Source organism: Nerophis ophidion, linkage group LG08 (genome assembly GCF_033978795.1).
Source record: "Nerophis ophidion isolate RoL-2023_Sa linkage group LG08, RoL_Noph_v1.0, whole genome shotgun sequence".
NCBI classification, from domain to species: domain Eukaryota; kingdom Metazoa; phylum Chordata; class Actinopteri; order Syngnathiformes; family Syngnathidae; genus Nerophis; species Nerophis ophidion.
This window is the reverse complement of record NC_084618.1, coordinates 61284739-61306415: the sequence shown is the minus strand read 5'-3', so window position 1 is coordinate 61306415 and position 21677 is coordinate 61284739. Positions and strand designations below refer to the sequence as shown.

The 21677-nt window shown below is 40.0% G+C and overlaps 2 protein-coding genes across 2 annotated transcripts in view; one reads left to right on the top strand and one right to left on the bottom strand.

Moving 5' to 3' along the window:
• Positions 1 to 2175, top strand: part of ube2ib (ubiquitin-conjugating enzyme E2Ib) — a 43952-nt gene extending 41777 nt beyond the window's left edge. Inside the window, exon 7 of the mRNA XM_061909232.1 lies at positions 1415 to 2175. Coding sequence (XP_061765216.1) covers positions 1415 to 1478 — 64 coding nt within the window. The 3' untranslated portion in view covers positions 1479 to 2175. The remainder of the gene's footprint in view (positions 1 to 1414) is intronic.
• On the bottom strand, positions 2171 to 16781 carry LOC133558104 (uncharacterized). The gene is made up of 8 exons (XM_061909231.1): positions 16697 to 16781; positions 16496 to 16628; positions 16226 to 16428; positions 6846 to 6994; positions 6608 to 6776; positions 6434 to 6533; positions 6297 to 6354; positions 2171 to 2668 (listed from the first exon to the last, which is right to left on the bottom strand). Exons 1-8 carry the CDS (start codon positions 16761 to 16763, stop codon positions 2324 to 2326), a joined length of 1224 nt encoding a protein of 407 aa, XP_061765215.1. The 5' UTR covers positions 16764 to 16781; the 3' UTR covers positions 2171 to 2323.
• Positions 16782 to 21677: the final 4896 nt, after the last annotated feature.

Below are 21677 nucleotides of genomic sequence, written 5' to 3'. Positions count from 1 at the left end.
GTCATCCTATAAATTAAAACATTCCCCTGCTAGCTTCTCATGTTTTGGTTATGGCAGGATTGGCAGTTAAATAGTCAAAATGTTGTCCTCTGGTGTTAACTGCCACATTGCACAACATCAAGAGGAAAAGATTAGTCTAACCAACAAAGCTGTAAATATCAGAGTGATTGCATGCGTGTGATGCCAAGCATCAGTTTCATGAGGCAGAGGAAAATAATAGCTTAACCAACAAACTGTAAAGATCAGTCAGTGATTGCATGCCTATGATGACATGCAGCACTTTATAAAGCAGATGTGTCCACTTATGGTCGCAGCTCTTAGGATTTACATGGCAGCTATTGATCTTTTGCTTGAAGTACCACATGCACAAGACCCAATTCAAAATAAATAGATATACAGCATTAATACTACGATACTTACAGGGGACCAATAATTTTTCTAGTGTATATTTATTTAACACACTTCCTTATGGTCTAGGTAATAAGTATTGGATATCATTTGGTGGAGTTTCTCCCCCCTCTGGCTGAGAGCTTGATTAATTGTCCAAATGAGTGTGTCCACCTTGCTGAGACATCATGATGTAGCCAGACGGCAAAGCAGTGTTCAGAGGCATCCAAAACTGCATTCAAGCTCACACCGTGGACAAATGAACCTTATCATTGGACAGGCCAACATTATGAATTGTTTTCGACATATGGTCTACATAACATGTAATGGTGTTTCTTTGGTCAATATGTTGCATAGATTGTTTTACAGACCATCTTCAAACCACTTTCTGACAGTCTCTTCAGGATGCGGCATCTTGGGTGTGGTCTTATTTACTGCTCTACTTCCACTGTCTTCTCCCTGTCAGCTTTGTGGTAGTTTTTAGCGCTTCTGTATGGAGTCTAAAATAAGAAACTTGCTGACAATCTCAGACTGGTGCAAAACATATATAGAGATATCCACTGATGCAACTTGTTGGAAAAACGTCACATTTTATTTGGAGGAAGTATAATTGAAGGCAGGATTGTTTTATAAATATCTTTGCCATCCCTCCATGGCTTGATCAAACATTTTTGGGACCTATGCAGATCCCAAATACACAAAAGCAGGTACCAGTTGGTAAGAAACATTGGTTTTGTCATAATAGGTCCCCTTTAACGTTTATAAGTCAAAGACTAAATTAATCATAAGTCCCTTTTTAACAGGAATCAAAATAAAATGTAATTACTTGTAACTTAGTCAGGTATTCTAAGAGAAACGCTGATAATCAAGTCATCACCTGGCAGAGGATCATGAGGATGTTGCTGTCCCACCATGTCGAGAATGAAGTGTCTGGCGTCAAAGAGAAACTACTTCTACCTTGCCTCATTTTTCTTGGAGTAGGATTTGTGGGATGTCAGGTCCCTGATGATGTGTTTTTCTTTTCCAGCCAAAACAGAGTAGATTACGAAAAAAGAGTCCGAGGGCAGGCCAAAAAATTCTCTCCCTCGTAAAGGCGAAGCGTGTCTTGCTGTGGCAGAAGGAATCACCTCCCCGCTCAGTCACAATGAATGTGCTCCCCTCACATCGGGACTTGCTTAAAGACTTCTATTTAAACTCTACACATTCTGTGCCATCCACACACACCCTCGACATGTCTTTTTTTATTTTTATTTTTGTTTTCTCGATTGCTGGTTGGTGCGTAATGCTGAGAGGGGGATCCGTGCTTCAGCACCATCGTCATTTACTTTTTAAACATTGTCTTATGTGGTGCAAGGCACACAGTTTCATCAATGCCATGCACAATGGCCATCCATGTCCAAGAAAGAAAATCTTTTTTTTTTCTTCCTCTTTCAGAGTCTATTCCTTTTGTTTGTCCCTTCTTTTTCATTCATTAAATGTAAAGTCTGCTTATTTCATTGTCAGTATTTCAACTGCTGTATAATGAATGGCACTTTTATACTGTTGTATTTCACTAGTGTCTCTAGATGGTTCTAATTCTTCTTTCCCAGGTTTTCTATTCAGCATGCTGTAACATACGATAGAATCTGCTGCCTTAGCTGTCTTTTTGTTTTCAGAGTGTTTTTGCTTTGGGATAAATAAAAGGCGGCAGTGACCGAGGCAGGTAGGCATACCATTGTATCAGACTTTAAGGTTATAAGGTGCTTTGTTATTGTATGTGTTGGCATAAATAAAACTTTCTACAAAAGGTTTTTTTTGCTTTATTGCTTGAGCGTTACTACACAATATGGTTGCTCCCAAGAAAAGCATGCACTTCCCACAAATGCTTTCCATTGAACACATGTTTATATATTTTCTGAAAATTACTCTTCAATGGTCATCTTGTCAATGCTCTGTTTCATGGCAACATTTGGCAATTTCTTGCTGTTAGCTTGTGCTGCTGAAAAGTACTAAGTGTGCAGTATTCATGGCAGTACCAGGATGAATCTCCCTCAGTGGGGGGAACACTGTTGAACCCTGCCTTATCCTGAAAAGGCGATAAATCGGTGCTGGGCATTGTTCTCACTTTGACACCCACCGGATGAGCATCACATTCAGCATCGCCAATGTTTTCATATGTATTCCTCTTATTCTGTGATGGTCCCTCCTCTCTGTAGACTTCTTTGGATGTCAGGCTGTCAATATGAAGCATCTCTTCTGGCTTCAGCATGGCAGTCATGTTTGTTTGAGTGTCCGCCCAGTTCTGCAATCACAATCAATTGTAAATATGTACCTCCTTTAAAGACTGTCAATACTTGGGGGCAGAGCGCTAAATTCTGGGCCCCCATACCAACATAAACCCAGATCAAATCATAATTTGATGTTATGATTGATGATATGATTCAGGGACAATATTAGTTTTTTGTTTTTTTTTAAACGATGTGATCGAACGATGTGATCGGAAAAGACTTCAGGGAGTGGAAATCAAGTCAGTAACAAATTAACAATGAATAGTCAATGCATTCACATCTTATTTTAATAAAGTTCAACCAACACTTTAGGTTGAATTATCTAGAGGGAACCTTTTCTGGTCACATTTTCAACATCAAAGCAATTTTTAACACATCCTACATTAAAATGAAGTGCAACCAAATCTTTACAGGTTAAATGTGCAGTTGACCTGCCACCACTCATTTTATTAAACAGCTTGAGTAGCCAAGAACTGTCGAGACAAATACAAATGTCACAACACAACGTTCAGCTATAGCCACAACTCAACATAAAGCCATAACAACTCTTAGTCAAAACACGACAATATAAAGACGCAATGGAAGTGACAGCAGACAAGTTTCGGCGGCAGACCACAATGGCTGAAACTAAGTTGAAAACGGTAATGAACAAAGTTAGAAAAGTGAAATGTAACCACTTTTTCAGTCACAAATAGATTTATTTTACTTTTTGAATATGCTAAAATTACACCTTTTTTTAAACTTTCGGCCTTACATGGTCCGTGGGCAAAACTCTCTGTCCTTTGGGCTTAAAGTTGTGTTTTGGCTTTATGGTGTTGCTTTATGATTGTCTTGTTGCATTTGCTTTTGTTATGACCTTCCTCGGCCACTGTAGCTATCCACCGCTCTTTGTTTTGATGACGAATGGCGTGTGGCAGACCGACTTGATTAACGCTTACCGTCCATACCATTAAAAGTGCTAAACTTTATATAAAGTCTGCCCTAGTATCAATAAAAAATTAATTCCCTTTATAAAACAAGGTTAGATACCCATCTTCCAGTAGGCCAACTCGCTGAGCAAAAATTCAAGTAGTTAAATCTTGAAAACAAAAATCGATGTATCTATTAATCGTCACACCCCTATAAAGTTGTGATGCATGTTTTGAACTTTTATCGAGTGTCCTTGAATACACCAGTTATGAGGTATGAGATTAAAATGTAAAACTTGTCCATAACATTTGCAATTGGTACAACAATAGAGCATCTAAAGTTAAGGTACCTGTACACTAGGCGTCGCGAAATTATTCTCTGCATTTGACCCATCACCCTTGATCACCCACTGGGAGGTGAGGGGAGCAGTGGGCAGCAACGGTGGCCACGCCCGGGAATCATTTTTGGTGATTAAACCCCCAATTCCAACCCTTGATGATGAGTGTCAAGCAGGGAGGTGATGGGTCTCATTTTTATAGTCTTTGGTATGACTCGGCCGGGGTTTGAACTCACGACGGACCGATCTCAGGGCAGACACTCTAACCACTATGCCACTGAGCTGGTGGAGTTAAGCCTCCACTGTTTTCCAAAACTAGTAGTGCCTCTGTTAGAGACTTTTTAAAAACATTTTTTATCAAGGGTCCTCGGTTTGATTGATTAAGACTTTTATTAGTAGATTGCACAGTACAGTACATATTCCGTTCAATCGACCACTAAATGGTAACACCCGAATACGTTTTTCAACTTGTTTAAGTCAGGGTCCACGTTAATCAATTCACGGATGCATAACAGTTACAGCATGTGTTTCGAGATAAAAGAGTGAACCTTGTACACAGCTTTCATGATGCCACAGATAAATTATAGTTGTAGTTCCATAATAATGGTGCTCTGTGTGAATGCATAACGATGAGCTATGACAACGCTTTGCGTGAAATGTAAACATTCTTAATTTTATTTTAGCAACCTTATTGAACTTTTATGGTAAATACAAACCCCGTTTCCATATGAGTTGGGAAATTGTATTAGATGTAAATATAAACGGAATACAATGATTTGCAAATTATTTTCAACCCATATTCAGTTGAATATGCTACAAAGACAGCATATTTGATGCTCAAACTGATAAACACTTTTTTTTTTGCAAATCATTAACTTTAGAATTTGATGCCAGCAACATTTGACAAAGAAGTTGGAAAAGGTGGCAATAAATACTGATAAAGTTGAGGAATTCTAATCAAACACTTATTTGGAACATCCCACAGGTGTGCAGGCTAATTGGGAACAGGTGGGTGCCATGATTGGGTATAAAAGCAGCTTCCCAAAAAATGCTCAGTCATTCACAAACAAGGACGGGGCGAAGGTCACCACTTTGTAAACAAATGAGTGTGCAAATTGTCAAACAGTTTAGAACAATATTTCTCAACGGGCTATTGCAAGAAATTTAGGGATTTCAACATCTACGGTCCATAATATCATCAAAAGGTTCAGAGAATCTGGAGAAAACACTCCACGTAAGCGGCATGGCCGGAAACCAACATTGAATGACCGTGACCTCGATCCCTCAGACAGCACTGTATCAAAAACCGACATCTATCGATAAAGGATATCACCACATGGGCTCAGGAACACTTCAGAAAACCACTGTCAGTAACTACAGTTTGTCGCTACATCTGTAAGTGCAAGTTAAAACTACTATGCAAAGCCAAAGCCATTTATCAACGACACCCAGAAACACTGCTGGCTTCGCTGGGCCCGAGCTCACTTAAGATGGACTGATGCAAAGTGGAAAAGGGCTTCTGTGGTGTGACGAGTCCACATTTCAAATAGTTTTTTTGGAAACGGTGAACGTTGTGTTCTCCGGACCAAAGAGGAAAATAACCATCCAGACTGTTCTAGGTGTAAAGTTGAAAAGGCAGCATCTGTGATGGTATGAGGGTGTATTAGTGCCCAAGGCATGGGTAACTTACACATCTGTGAAGGCACCATTAATGCTGAAAGGTATGTGGAGCTACATATGTTGCCATCCAAGCAACGTTATCATGGATGCCCCTGCTTATTTCAGCAAGACAATGCCAAGTCACTTGTTACAACGACGTGGCTTCATAGTAAAAGAGTGTGGGTACCAGACTGGCTTGCCTGTAGTCCAGACCTGTCTCCCATTGAAAATGTGTGGCGCATTATGGAGCCTAAAATACCACAAGGGAAATCCCGGACTGTTGAACAACTTAAGCTGTACATAAAACAAGAATGGGAAAGAATTTATTTGAAAAGCTTCAAAAATGTGTCTCCTTAGTTCCCAAAGGTTTATTGAATGTTGTTAAAAGAAAAAGTGACGAAACACAGTGGTGGACATGCCCTTTCCCAACCACATGGGCACGTGTTGTAGCCATGAAATTCTAAGTTAATTATTATTTGCAAAAAAAAAAAAAGTTTATGAGTTTGAACATCAATTATATTGTCTTTGTAGTGCATTCAATTGAATATGGTTTGAAAAGGATTTGCAAATCATTGTATTCTGTTTATATTTACATCTAACACAATTTCCCAACTCACATGGAAACGGGGTTTGTACATTTTACATGAACATTTGTCTTTTATAAACTAACATTTACAAGAGCCCAGGTCCTGCTTCCTCCCTTTGGGCCCAACTACTTACACCCTTTCCAGACTTACCCTAAAATCTCCTTGGCAGTAGAGCGCTGGTGTTGGGATGAAGGCACCTCGTCTCCACCTGCGAGTGTGCATTTATGAAGATGAAGCACGTTCGTGTGAAAGTATCAAGTGTTTACCAAGACGGAGCAGATCCTTACTTTTCAAACCGAGCACAGCACAAAAGCAAGACAAGTGTGGCCATGACACCTAAAGTTATGAAGACCTCCTTGCTGTATATGGAGAGAAATCCTGCTTGATCTGAGGAGAGCATCAATGTGATTTTTACCAAGATTTAAACCTGTAATGAGTGATTAGATTGAAGAAGGCCTTACTACTGGGTGTCTTCCAGTGGACCTCACTGGACCAGTCACTCCAGTCTCCAAAGAAAGGCGGGGCACCTGGCTTGGACCTCACTTTGGCAGCGTATTCTGTGTCCGCCACCAATAAACTATCATTCACAGAGTAGTACAAAGTGTCGATGCTGATCTTTTGAAATATCCCCTGGAGGGGGAAAAAAAAGGACGCTGCGAGATGTTCTCACTTCCTGGTGTTAAAAATGTACTTTCTTACATGTTTGTCCTGCCTTTTGTAGAAATTAAGTTGGTAGGTGAGGTGTTTCTTGAAAGTGGAGAAACATTTTTCGTAGGTGTGTTTCCATGCGAAGTGGTATTGACTTGAGTTGTGTCTGGCGGTGAGGCAGCATGGTGCATTCGGTGTAACTGGGGGGGGGGGGGAGAAAATTTATTGAGCATACTCCTTTAGACAAACCCATTAAATTTTACACCGCCATGTGAAATAGTGGACACCCGAATTTAGGAAGTGAGCTCGGTAGTCAACAACAAACATTTTTGAAACTTTGATTGTAAATAGGAGTTTGCAAATTGCAAACTACCGATGTGAGTCTTGAGTGTTGGCCATATCAGCACAAACCTAGTACCTACTTGCATTATTTTGTAGTGTGGAATGTTAGAAAAGATGAAATCCAGTGAAATTACGCAGAACAATGATAAGTATATGAAAAACACAAACCTTATAACAGATTTATGATTTTTAAGTGGAGCGTAAATTTGTCCTTCGGTAACATCTAGTCGTCACAATATTTAATGTATAAGTATAAGTCCATCCATCCATCTTCTTCGGCTTATCTGAGGTCGAGTGGCGGGGGCAGCAGCCTAAGCAGGGAAGCCCAGACTTACCTCTCCCCAGCCACTTCGTCTAGTTCTTCCCGGAGGATCCCGAGGCGTTCCCAGGCCAGCCGGGAGACATAGTCTTCCCAACGTGTCCTGGGTCTTCCCCGTGGCCTCCTACCGGTTGGACGTGCCCTAAACACCTTCCTAGGGAGGCGTTCGGGTGACATCCTGACCAGATGTGGAGGAGAAGCGGCTTTACTTTGAGTTCCTCCCGGATGGCAGAGCTTCTCACCCTATCTCTAAGGGAGAGCCCCGCCACACGGCGGAGGAAACTCGTTTCGGCCGCTTGTACCCGTGATCTTATCCTTTCGGTCATGACCCAAAGCTCATGACCATAGGTGAGGATGGGAACGTAGATCGACCGGTAAATTGAGAGCTTTGCCTTCCGGCTCAGCTCCTTCTTCACCACAACGGATCGGTACAACGTCCGCATTACTGAATACGCCGCACCGATCCACCTGTCGATCTCACGATCCACTCTTCCCTCACTCGTGAACAAGACTCCTAGGTACTTGAAATACTCCACTTGGGGCAGGGTCTCCTCCCCAACCTGGAGATGGCATTCCACCCTTTTCTGGGCGAGAACCATGGACTCGGACTTGGAGGTGCTGATTCTCATTTCGGTCGCTTCACACTCGGCTGCGAACCGATCCAGTGAGAGCTGAATATCCCGGCCAGATGAAGCCATCAGGACCACATCATTTATAGGACTAAGTATAAGTCATAGTAAAATATTTTTCATATATATTTGAGCACCGTGTGTAATGTTCTATATTTTCAATGGAACATTTAAGATGTTGGTGTTGTTTACTTGAGACACATTGCAATCGTAGTGCTGTCTACACTTATCTTTTGTGTTTGACTGCCATCTAGTGGTCACACTTATTATTACACCATGTACCAAATAAAAAAGCATTGAGGTGAGTAAGCTTAACCAAACTTATTCCTTACATTAGGCGCACCGGGACATAAGGTGCACTGTCGAGTTTTGAGGGGGAAAAAAATATTTTAAGTGCACCTTATAGTCCGGAAAATACAGTAAATAAACTATGCAGTAAGTTGAATGATGTGGACATGTTTGTTACTGTAAACTTTCCAATACTCTTCTGCATTGAAGACTTGTTATGTGTTAGTAATATGCAAGTAATTATTTGGTATTTGATTATATTGACACGTGGTGTTTTATACTATGGAACTATTGTTCAATTATGGACACTCATTTCGTACATCTAGCTTGTGCACTATTGTGCGCTTAGCTGTTGTGTAGCTGCTAACTTCTAGTAATATAGCCTATCATGTTTACATTTTTGTAAATTATTTCACTTAAATACAAAACAGGACCGAACTTATGTGTTTATCGGAGGACATTTCGGACCGATTGAATCTGAGATTTTACATGCAAGCCAATATAATCTGATTCTTCAACATCAACTTGGGACCCTGTCTGCAAAAACTTAGCTCCCATTTGACCACGTGATTATTTATTGACAAGTCTATTGCTCAGCACAGTTGTAAAAGAACCAATGTTGTCTTAGCGGTAAGGTAACATCGACAAGTGCAACAAAGATTTTGGGAGGATTGGTGTTATAGATAATGGCGCTATTAATGCTGTTAGTGTTTTCCAGTAACTGGTCATCTCGGGTTACGTTCACTCTGCAGGTTACTCAATGTGACCTATGTCTGATTCCTATTCGGATGTTATTCAAATCTATCCCAGGCCTCTTTTGTAAGTGGATATATATATATTTTTTTATTTTTTTTATTTTATTATTATTTTTTATTTATTTTATTGTTAACTTTTACTGAGGGAAAATGGCCAAGAGGTCATACATTTCACACATTTTAACAACAACAAACTAAAAACAGATCAACAACTCAAAAATACGAATGGTGTTCATAGTACTCTCTTAAATATATTTTTGTCAACCCTTGTGCAAAGTTTAGGTTGACTATACACTCCCACTCCCCAATATGATCCAAAAAGTAACCGCTAATAGAGGCTGTATTAGTCGGCAGTAAACCCATTTTTTTTAAACGTTCGATGCTTGATATCTTTTAACAACTTCAGATGTAACTATTGATATAAATATGTACAGACTTATTTTTGACAAAAGGCCATAAAAGTGTATTTTATAATGGGAAAATGCAATATTTCTGTAAGTAAGTTGCATAATTACAACCTGTAGGTAGGCTGGAGATTGTGTTACTTATTCCTAATTTGATTTAAACTACCTTTTTATTGAACTTTGACAGAAAATAGTATTTCGTCTTAACTTTCATGACATCGTCTCTGATCACTGACAGATTTAAAATCTTTGAATCTCAACAAAAGCCCAGGCCATGATCATTAAATGATGTGGTGGACCACATTGAATGATTTTGCTGATCACGTTAAACGACATGATGTGACAGGCCACTAGGGATGTATATCGTTAGTATTTTATTGATGCAATAACCTTATCAATATTCCCTATAGCTACCGTTTTTTATCGGTACTGTACGGTAGGGAGGGGATTTATATGGCCCCATTTGTTACCTGAAATGAAACCTGACAAATAAATGGTAAATGAGTTGTACTTGTATAGCGCTTTTCTACCCCTTTTTAAGGAGCCCAAAGCGCTTTGACAGTATTTCCACATTCACCCATTCACACACACATTCACACACTGACGGTGGGAGTTGCCATGCAAGACGCTCACCAGGAGCAAGGGTGAAGTGTCTTGCCCAAGGACACAACGTACGTGACTAGGATGGTAGAAGGTGGGGATTGAACCAGTAACCCTCAGATTGCTGGCACAGCCACTCTACCAACTTCGCCACGCCGTCCCCAAATAAGGGTGTCCATTATCCACTTTAGCTGCCAGATGGCAGTAGAGAGTTGAATATCTTAAATGTGTTTTGTGGCAATTCCAACTTTGTCCACAGTATCATTTGTTATAGACAGTGGCACTTTCCATCATTTTCAGCAAATTGCATTACAAAATGATTAACTCCTACCCACCCTTCCTCTCACACAAGTTCCACCCAGGAACGGGGCATTATGAATACCTTCCGTACTGTATTCCTTTCTGTTAAAAATGCATTTATTTTTTAAATTTTTTATTTGCACAAGAGTATGTCAACATGATGTAACATCCCACAGCAGGGAAGTCATTGATCAACACCTGGGGCGATATAGCTCGGTTGGTAGAGCGGCCGTGCCAGCAACTTGAGGGTTGCAGGTTCGATCCCCGCTTCCGCCATCCTAGTCACTGCCGTTGTGTCCATGGGCAAGACACTTTACCCACCTGCTTCCAGTGCCACCCACACTGGTTTAAATGTAAAAATTAGATATTGGGTTTCACTATGTAAAGCGCTTTGGGTCACTAGAGAAAAAGCGCTATATAAATATAATTCACTTCACTTCACCTGCTTGTTACTGTAGGTCTTAAACAGGTCAAATATGTTTGCAGTGCAATGGAGCGGTATAGATCGGTTCGTAGAGCGGCCGTGCCAGCAACTTGAGGGTTGCAGGTTCAGTCCCCGCTTCTGCCGTCCTAGTCACTGCCGTTGTGTCCTTGAGCAAGACACTTGACCCACCTGTTCCCAGTGCCAGCCACACTGCTTTAAATGTAACCTAGATAATGGGTCTCACTCTGTAAAGCGATTTGAGTCACTAGAGAAAAGCGCTATATAAATTTAATTCACTTCACAATGGAGTGAAGTGAATTATATTTATATAGGACATTTCTCTAGAGACTCAAAGCGCTTTACAGAGTGAGACCCATTATCTACATCTTTCAGCTACATTTAAACCAGTGTGGGTGGCACTGGGGGAATGTGGGTGAAGTGTCTTGCCCAAGGACACAACGGCAGTGACGAGGCCACACCGCCCCAGTTATGTCATCATTTTGTAAAGACCACACAGATCCATCACGGTTTCTATTCATTACCATTACACTCAGCTGGATTCATATTCATATATGGTATGGTACTTTATATCATATCTTAATTTGTATCATATAGAATATATGATACAAATCAATACAAACAATTAACATATTAGGTGGGTCTGTGTTTACTAACAAGACATCACTGCACAGCCGGACTCCAGTTTCTTAACATGGAGATATTCTCACTACTTTTGTTTCGTCGAACACAAAGAAAAGAACATTTTAGTTAAATGTAAGTTATGTTTTGGATGAAAGATCATATCTACTGCCCAAAACAGAAAAGCTACGAAAGCAACATACTTCGACAAAGCTAGTAAAGTTATGTTTTGGATCAAAGATCCCATCTACTGCCCAAAACAGCAATAAAAAATCTGCTGAAACAGCTACAAAAGTAACATACTTCGACGAAGCTAGTAAAGAGAGACACACTTCACCTCCACCTCCACCTAAGCAAAAGCGGCTGGATTTTAACGGAGGGACTACTAGCCAGGACAACATTGATGTAGAGCCATTGCAGTGTATGTGCTAGAAGACATGCAGGATATTTCTACAGTGGAGTCACCCGATTTCAGGCAGTTAATTAGCATGATATCGGGCATCAAACAGCAAATGGCATGGATAACATGTTCCAAGTACCTGGACACAGTGGACAGTGAATACATAAACATGGAAAGCAAGCTAAAGAAGACACTCCAAACTCTGTCTCTGCTCATCATTCAGCACTGAAGGTACACACTTTTGTCAATTGTCTTATATACTCTTTCATTCTAAACTTCGCGAGTGTTTGATTATCACGTCACTCTAAGTGTATGGACTATAAAGTTCACAAACATAGAGAGGGATCCTAATGGGCCAGGCCAATCTTCCCTTTTCTCTAAACTAAAACTGGGGAAATGCATTGAGTGTTCTGGGCTTCAGTACAGTGTTGATCTCCTGAAGACATGATTTTATTTCACAATTCCTTGAGAGAGAAAAAACGCCTGGTTAGGCGCGTGTATAGCAGTATGTGTTCTATATATACAGTGACATGACATATAATCATGACATGTGATCCTTCCTTGGGTGAAGCCAGGTTTACAGCTATGTTGTGACATGTTGTTATTGTGGAGTTTGTTGCTTATGTATTTCATGTTGCAGCTATTTAAAATAGATTTTTCAATTTTTTCTGGCCCAAAATAAATAGCCCCTTTAAAACATATCTTTGTCTTTGTGTCTTGTATGTAGACCACATTGCTTAGCAGAGTTCAGTAGTGCAAATGCATTTTAAGTTGATCAACAGATTATTCTCCAGTACAATAACAGTACTGAAATGAAAGCTAAAAGGGCTTTAATGGGAGCCTTAAATTTGTTTTAGAAAAATAATTAACTAAATAGTTTAGTTACTTTTCACAGTAACACATTACTTTTTGGTGTAAGTAACTGAGTTAGTAACTGAAATTAAGCAATTAGTAACTGTAACTAGTTGCTGGTTTTTAGTAACAAACCCAACACTGGTCATGAGACATGCAAAACTAAATTATATGCAAAGGGGATGAAAGTAAATTATATCAAATTAACTATATATATATATATATACACATATATATGTATATATATATATATATGTATATATATATATATGTGTATATATATATATATATATATACATATATATATATATATACATTATGTACATACAGCTAGCCTAAATAGCATGTTAGGATTGATTAGCTTGCAGTCATGCACTGACCAAATATGCCTGATTTGCACTCCCAACAAGTCAATAACATCAACAAAGCGCACCTACCAACCATAGCTCGGTTGGTAGAGTGGCCGAGCCAGCAACTTGAGGGTTGCAGGTTCGATTCCCGCTTCCGCCATCCTAGTCACTGCCGTTGTGTCCTTGGGCAAGACACTTTACCCACCTGCTCCCAGTGCCACCCACACTGGTTTAAATGTAACTTAGATATTGGGTTTCACTCTGTAAAGCGCTTTGAGTCACTAGAGAAAAGCGCTATATAAATATAATTCACTTCACTTCACTTCACCTTTTTGCATTCACGCACAGCATAAAACGTTTGGTGGACAAAATGAGACAAAGAAGTAGTGGAAGATTTTACATATAAACTGTTGCGTCACAGTCCACACTACGGTGAGTTCAAGAACCGCCGAAATTAGTAGGACAAAACGGTGTTCAGCAAATACTATCGTCGGTGAAGCTTGCACACAAACATTAAACAGTGGGCTTTCTAACGATTGGGAAGGTTTGTCATGTTAGTCCTCATACAAAAAACAGACTAAAACTAAAAAATAACCCCCCACCCCCACCCCATTTTTTTCCATCTTCAGTCGTCTTTTAAAAATGCTCCAAAGAGCCGCGGGTTGCTGACCCCCGGGCTCGGCGATCATCCAATATCCATTAAAATCAACATTTTTTACATTGTTTTTAACCTGGCAGTTTAAAAGCTTTAGGGATTAGTTCAACGTTTCATCAACATTCTAACTAAATTAAAAAATATCCTTAAATGAAATAAGAAAAATCACAATAACAATGTACCAATACATTTGAGTTGACATGTTTCCAAGTCTGCGATGAGGTGGCGACTTGTCCAGGGTGCACCCCGCCTTTCGCCCGATTGAAGCTGAGATAGGCGCCAGCACCCCCCGCGACCCCAAAAGGGAATAAGCGGTAGAAAATGGATGGATGGATGTTTCCAAGTAAAAGAAAGCACACACAGTGATGTGTCAGTTGTTATTTCAACACTTGTGCTCCAACTTTAGTATTAGAAGCTGTCAAGCTACCATCAACTTACCAATGAAGACGTTTAATCGGTGGTCGCGTCCACAACTGGCTGCAGTAATAGCAAGTGTTTTTTTCACACAGCTTTATGGCGACGAGTAAGTAGTCATCATATTTGCAAAAGAGACATATCACTTGACACGTACAAGTCATGTTCGGCTGTGTATTTTAGAGTTAGTTTGGTAGTTAGAGGTGGCCGTGCGTCCTGGAGGCAGACACAGGAATGGCCCAAGAAGGGTGCACCGTGCAGGGCGGCCATATATACTGTAGAGCGCCTTGTCAAATAAACATGATTCCCTCTTTTCCTCTCCCTGACAGCATCTCAGTCATATTGCGCATTTAAATTCTGTTTTTATCTAACATTGATTCCATCGGCAATTGCAATGAAACGTCAATCTATCATTCTGCCGCAAAACTGGAAGTGGGGCGTTAAAAGTCTGACTCCGACTGACTATCCCACCGTGTCTTTTCTATGCTTTGCAGCGCCACTTAAGTGAATGTGACATCGCACTAGTTATAACTAAAACCCATTTAAATGATAGCAGTATTGATAGTCCAGAATTGTATTGGTCCGCTTGGACCGAACCAATTAGGAACCGTTACCTTAAAAGGGAACATTATCACAATTTCAGAAGGGTTAAAACCAATAAAAATCAGTTCCCAGTGCCTTATTTTATTTTTTGAAGTGTTTTTCAAAATTTTACCCATCGTGGAATATCCCGAAAAAAGGCTTTAAAGTGCCTGATTTTCGCTATCTGTGAAGCCACCGTCCATTTTCCCATGACGTCATCCAGTGATATACATGCTATCCAGGTGGATAGCACAGCAAGATATAGCGACATTAGCTCGGATTCAGACTCGGATTTCAGCGGTTTAAGCAATTCAACAGATTATGCGTGTATTGAAACAGATGGTTGGAGTATGGCGGCATATAGCGAAAACGAAATTGAAGAAGACACTGAAGCTATTGAGCGAATAGCTATTGACACTATTCGGCCATGTCTGCCTTAGCATCGCCGGTAAAATGTGCAGACCAAACGATCGGGACTTTCGCATCTTGTGACACTGAAGCAACTTAAATCTGTCGATTGGTAAGTGTTTGTTTGGCATTAAATGTGGATGGAGGGAAAGGCTGGAGTAAAATATAGCTACAAATGTACATACAGAAAGCCTAAAAAGCATGTTAGCATCGATTAGCATCCGCCCCTGATCGTGTTGTTACACCCTCCGACAACACACCGACGAGGCATGATGTCTCCAAGGTACGGAAAACAGTCAAAAAAACGGAAAATAACAGGGCTGATTTGACTCGATGTTTATAACGTATTTGAGAAAATGGCGGTTGACTACCTAGGTGACGTCACGTTGTGACGTCATCGTTCCGAGAGCAAATAATAGAAAGGCGTTTAATTCGCTAAAATTCACCCATTTAGAGTTCGGAAATCGGTTAAAAAAATATATGGTCTTTTTTCTGCAACATCAAAGTATATATTGACGCTTACATAGGTCTGGTGATAATGTTCCCCTTTAATGACTGGCCACATAAAATTAGGTGGCGGGGCACATCCAGCCCCCTGGCCTTAAGTTTGACACATCCATCCATCAATTTCCTAAGGCTTGTCCCTTTTGGGGTTGCGGGGGGTAATGGAGCCTATCTCAGCTGCATTCGGGCGGAAGGCGACGTACACCCTGGACAAGTCGCCACCTCATCTCAGGGCCAACACAGATAGACAGCCAACATTCACACTCACATTCACACACTAGGGCCAATTTAGTGTTGCCAATCAACCTATCCCCAGGTGCATGTCTTTGGAAGTGGGAGGAAGCCGGAGTACCCGGAGGGAACCCATGCAGTCACGGGGAAAACATGCAAACTCCACGCAGAAAGATCCCGAGCCCGGGATTGAACTCGGGACTACTCAGGACCTTCGTATTGTGAGGCACATGCACTAACCCCTGTACCACCGTGCTGCCCAAGTTCGACACAAGTGATTAATAATAGTGTGTTTTGTTTAAAGTAGTGCAGCAAGTTTAATGCTAATTCCCTACTGTTTGAGGCTGGTCTGTAGCGGTCATCAAGCAATTGGCAGGTCTCCGCGCCATCGCTTAGTTTTCCACAGAGCGAGATCAGAAAGAAGTCATAATCCTTCAAGCACTTGAAACGAGACGAGTCCGTTGTGTTTGTTGACACAGAGCAGGAGTAGAAACCTCCGCTGGTGTTTGACAGCATGCAGGCGTGCGTCGGGCTTCTGCTGCTCAATGACAAGGGATCAATACAACCAGTTGTAAATACAGTTGTTGTTGCTGTTTTTTGCTTACTAGTCATTTTTCTTCCCGAAAGTCAACCAGTAGGAGTGATAAGTGGACAAGGTCAAGTTGGCTGGTATACGACTCAAGGAGCACTTGAATGTGGATATGAAGTCATTCACACACCGATGACTGTCTCTCACATCTAAAAGCATAAAAAGGAATAATGACCCAGAATGCATCCTATTATTGACGGTAAATAAAGATCATCACCTGTAGCAGCAGGTTCCAACATGCAGAAGGCGTGTAATATGAGCAGCGTCACTTTAAGCGAATCCATCTCTGGCTCATTTCTGCCCAAAACCTTCATTTTAATGAAACGAAGAGGGGGAGGTATCACTGTCTTATCTTTGCAACAACGTGACAGGCTCATATCTGTAGGGCTGAACAAAACGGATGTTAGGTTGCGTTCATGTAAGGAGATCGACCTTGTGTTAAAAACGCCGCCTTGACACCAAAGATTAAGCTTTAATAAAGTAATAATGATACCGCTCAGTGTTGATTTAGGACGGGGGTCAGCAACCTTTGGCTCTTTAGCGCCGACCTAGTGGCTCCCTGGAGTTAAAAAAAATAAAATGCATACAAATTTTCGTTGTATTATGTTTTTTTAGAAAGACAAACATGACATAAATCTTCCTAACTGTAAGAAATCCAACTGTTTATGCTAAACATGCTTTACTGATGAGAGTATTTGGCAAGCGCCGTTTTGTCCTAATTTCAGCTGTCTTTGAACTTGCCGTAGTTTGATTATAAGTACAACTTTCTACGACACTGTCATAGACAGACGTGTTTAATGCCAGTCCTTCTTTGTTTCATTTTGTCCACCAAACTTTTTATGCTGTGCATTAATGCACAAAGGTGAGCTTTGTTTAAGTTATTGACTTGTGTGGCGTGCTAATCAGACATACAGTCGTGGTCCAAAGTTTACATACACTTGTAAAGAACATAATGTCATGGCTGTCTTGAGTTTACAATAATTTCTACAACTCTTATTTTTTTGTGATTGAGTGATTGGCGCACATACGTGTTGGTCACAAAAAACCTTCATTGAGTTTGGTTCTTTTATGAATTTATTATGGGTCTAATGGAAATGTGACCAAATCTGGTGGGTCAAAGGTATACATACAGATATGTTCATATTTGGTTATATGTCCCTTGGCAAGTTTCACTGCAATAAGGCGCTTTTGGTAGCCATCCACAAGCCTTTGGTTGAATTTTTGACCACTCCTCTTGACAAAATTGGTGCAGTTCAGCTAAATTTATTGGTTTTCTGACATGGACTTGTTTCTTTAGCATTGTCCACAGGTTTAAGTCAGGATTTTAGGAAGGCCTTTCTAAAACCTTAATTCTAGCCTGATTTAGCCATTCCTTTACCACTTTTGACTTGTGTTTGGGGTCATTGTCCTGTTGGAACACCCAACTGCGCCCAAGACCCAACCTCCGGACTGATGATTTTAGGTTGTCCTGAATAATTTGGAGGTAAGCCTCCTCTTTCATTGTCCTATTTAAAGCACCAGTTCCATTGGCAGCAAAACAGACCCAGAGCATAGAACTACCACCACCATGCATGACGGTGAACATGGTGTTCCTGGGATTAAAGGCCTCACCTTTTCTCCTCCAAACATATTGCTGAGTATTGTGGTCAAACAGCTCAATTTTTGTTTTATCCGACTTTAATCCCAGGAACACCATCTATATATAAATATATATATATATATATATATATATATATATATATATATATATATATATATATATACACAGTATAAACACATTTAACTTGACAATGTGCTACCTTAGTAGCCTAAAAGGAAGTCCTTCTTCATATGTAGTTTATCTGATGAGGATCATGCAGATTTGCACCTATTCCGTGTGAAGCAGCAGTTTAAACGATCAGTGAAGGAAATATGATGCAAGAGCAGCCCGATAAGCTGCTACTTAATCACATTGCATCTGATATCGACACTTTTTTTTCTTGCACTCATAAGACGCTGTGCAGAACATGATTTATCCAAAAGCAACAAAGTGTCACTTCAGAATCATGTTTTAACTTCATGACTAAATGTGTTAACCACTTTCACCAGCTGCTGTAGTGACCGACCTATGTTAGTGGAGGATGGGATAGACTTTATTTATCCCACAATGGGAAATTATGTGATTGTAATGCAACTACAAAAAGTCCACAAAAAAATTGTAAAAGCAGACAAAAATTGCTCATTTGTAGTTTTTTTTTGTTGTATTTTACTTTGTAGCTGTATGTAAAAATGGCGCCGATGAAAGGGCAGCTGGTTGCGACAGCTGTGTGCTCTTTTTATGTCTCTTATAGATCGACAGATACTTTATTCATCTCCAAAAATAAATTCACCTTCCATCCATCCATTTTCTGCCGCTTATTCCCGTTCGGGGTTGCGGGGGGCGCTGGCGCCTATCTCAGCTACAATCGGGCGGAAGGCGGGGTACACCCTGGACAAGTCGCCACCTCATCGCAGGGCCAACATGTAAAATTGAACTTTTTTTTTTTTCATTTTGACACTATTGTGATGGCTGCTCACTTATAGGAAGTTGATCTTTGTGTGTTTGCACCGTTTTTTCTCATAGGTTTCAAGATTGCTAATATCTTTTTTATTATTAGCCGCCCAGGCTGTGCGGCTTGCAATTACATTACACCATGAACTTAAGTACAGTAGAGGGCCACAAGTATGGACATAGATTGATTGATTGATTGATTGATTGATTGATTGAGAAGTTTATTGACATTTTAAAGAATTGAATCCATGTAATGCTTTAAAAAGGCAAATGGATGGTACAAAAAGCCAATAGGCTTATTTCCATTGTGGTCCGTTAAACATTCATCACATATGATACATTCAATAATAAAAGATATATAGCCTGTAACATGTATATAAAAAATTACATTGAAAAAAAAATGGATCCATTTTGTATGTATACACGGTATACATGTCAGGTGATTTGAAAAACAATATATACAAAAAATGGGGGTTATTAGCAAAACCAGATGTGAGCTATCAATATAGCTTTCCTTGCTCACCAAAGGGTCAAAGAATATTTGCTTAAACTCAGCATTTCTTATGGTCAATTCAAACATATTTAATGATGAAAAATGACCACCAAAATAGGCCGACTGTTTGAATGGAGATCTGCCTTCTCAATAAAGTACAAGTTTAATGTTGTCAGTCATATACGTAAAAAACAAAACCCTTTCTTTTTGTTTGAGTTTGTGTTTATTTCAAACATGCATGCATACAACGTGATAAATCACAATTTCCAGTTTCTCCATTCAACGTGTTCGAAAAGGAGTAGGAAGAAGCAGAGCTTATTTAATCCTACCCCTTTTCCTTGGTAGTTGCTAAAACTTTTTTTCACGTCCTCATTTCAATTTATTCACAATATGTCAGGTTCAAACTAATGACATCTATTAAACAAACGACAAGCAAGGAATCGTGCAGAGACAGAGTTCAATTTGGCTCAATGAGGAGACACGTCTTTTGGGCTGTATTCTAGTTACAGATCCAAACTACGTTCTTAAAAGTCCAGCCCGCGTGCTTCCTCTATTTCTTTGGGAGGTCCTTGTTTACATCACTGAAGCTGTCGCTGAGGAAAGGAGGTAATCTCGACAACTCCAATTAGACACAATATATGATTATGGAAAAATGCAAATGTGTTGACGCTGGTGATATCGCCCTGTCTCTGCTCTGTCTGCGTCACGGCGGTGTTCGGCCTTGGCAGTCAGCAGGCCGTTCCTGGACACAGAGACTGATACCAAACTGGCTTGCAATCTTTTGGATTGCCAGCTTTGCACAGACAAAGAAAAATACCACTTCAGCACAACTGACAATAATTATAGCAACGGCCCTTAAGCATAAAAGTTGTGTAATAATATATACATAATTATTCATGGGAGTTGCTAAAACTTTTGTTCACTTGCTGTTCTCAATTTATTCACAATATACTCCATAAGTAATAACAATAAAAATAAATAGATTAATAATAATTGGTGAAGTAGGTTATATTTTATATGGTGAGATGAGTAACATTATCTTGAAAATCTGTCAAAGCAGCTCTGATGGTGATACAAAAACCACATTGGCAAAAAAAAGTGCATGCTGTTTGTTTGGGTTGAAATAAGCTATGAAAATACGAACATTACAAAAATGAGTAGCTCTTATTATGAAAAGTAGCTCTGAGAAGAAAGAAGGTCGGAGAACTAGACTGACTGATGGAGTAGAACACTATTGCATCATATTGATAGCTGTTGCTAATATTTTCCCTTCTTATTGTCGAGTTACTTAATTAATACGCGAGTCCAGCTGTACTTTGTAACGTGGATACATTTATTATAGCCCAGTCACACATGTGTCACCTCTCTAGCTCACTCCCACTGTGTCTCCCGCTCCGTCGCACACTCGTGACGTCATAGCCTGTCGACTCTGTAGTTCTCTCATAATACAATCACACCACACTTATAAGGTGCAGTGTGCCTCCACACAGCTGCAGACAATCACAATAATAAACATAACAACCTTTCTGCACCTGGGTGAAAGATTCAATGGAACATTAAATCAAACACATGAAGGAACATTAAATGTGTTCTTTATGTGATATGATTGTTCAGTTTGAAGATTAGCAATCACCAGGGAGTTTTTCAAGTTTTTTAAATTTGTTTTCATAAAACCGCATTGTGTTTTAATTCCGATATTGCTACAGAGTATGTAAACTAAAATATAAACACTTTCTCTTCAGAACTTTTTTGGCTCCATTTAATCCTGTCGATAAATTGCTGAAATGCAATGCAAATAATGATGAGCAGTTTTATGTCAATCAATCAGTGTTTACTAACATAGCCCTAAATCACGAGTGTCTCAAAGGGCTGCACAAGCCACGACAACATCCTCGGCTCAGATCCCACATCAGGGCAGGAAAATACTCAACCCAATGGGATGACAATGAGAAACCTTGGAGGGGACCGCAGATGTGGGATCAACTGGTCTAAAAGGGGGGTCTATTTAAAGGCTATACAAATATAGAGTATACAAATGAGTTTGAAGATGGGACTTAAATACTTTTACTGAGGTATAAAACATGGTGGATGTATATAAAAGACTTGTGTGAACTCAATAAACTCAACCAAGTCTTGCCTATACTCTCTCATTCTAGCACAGTAGGCTCTGTAAAT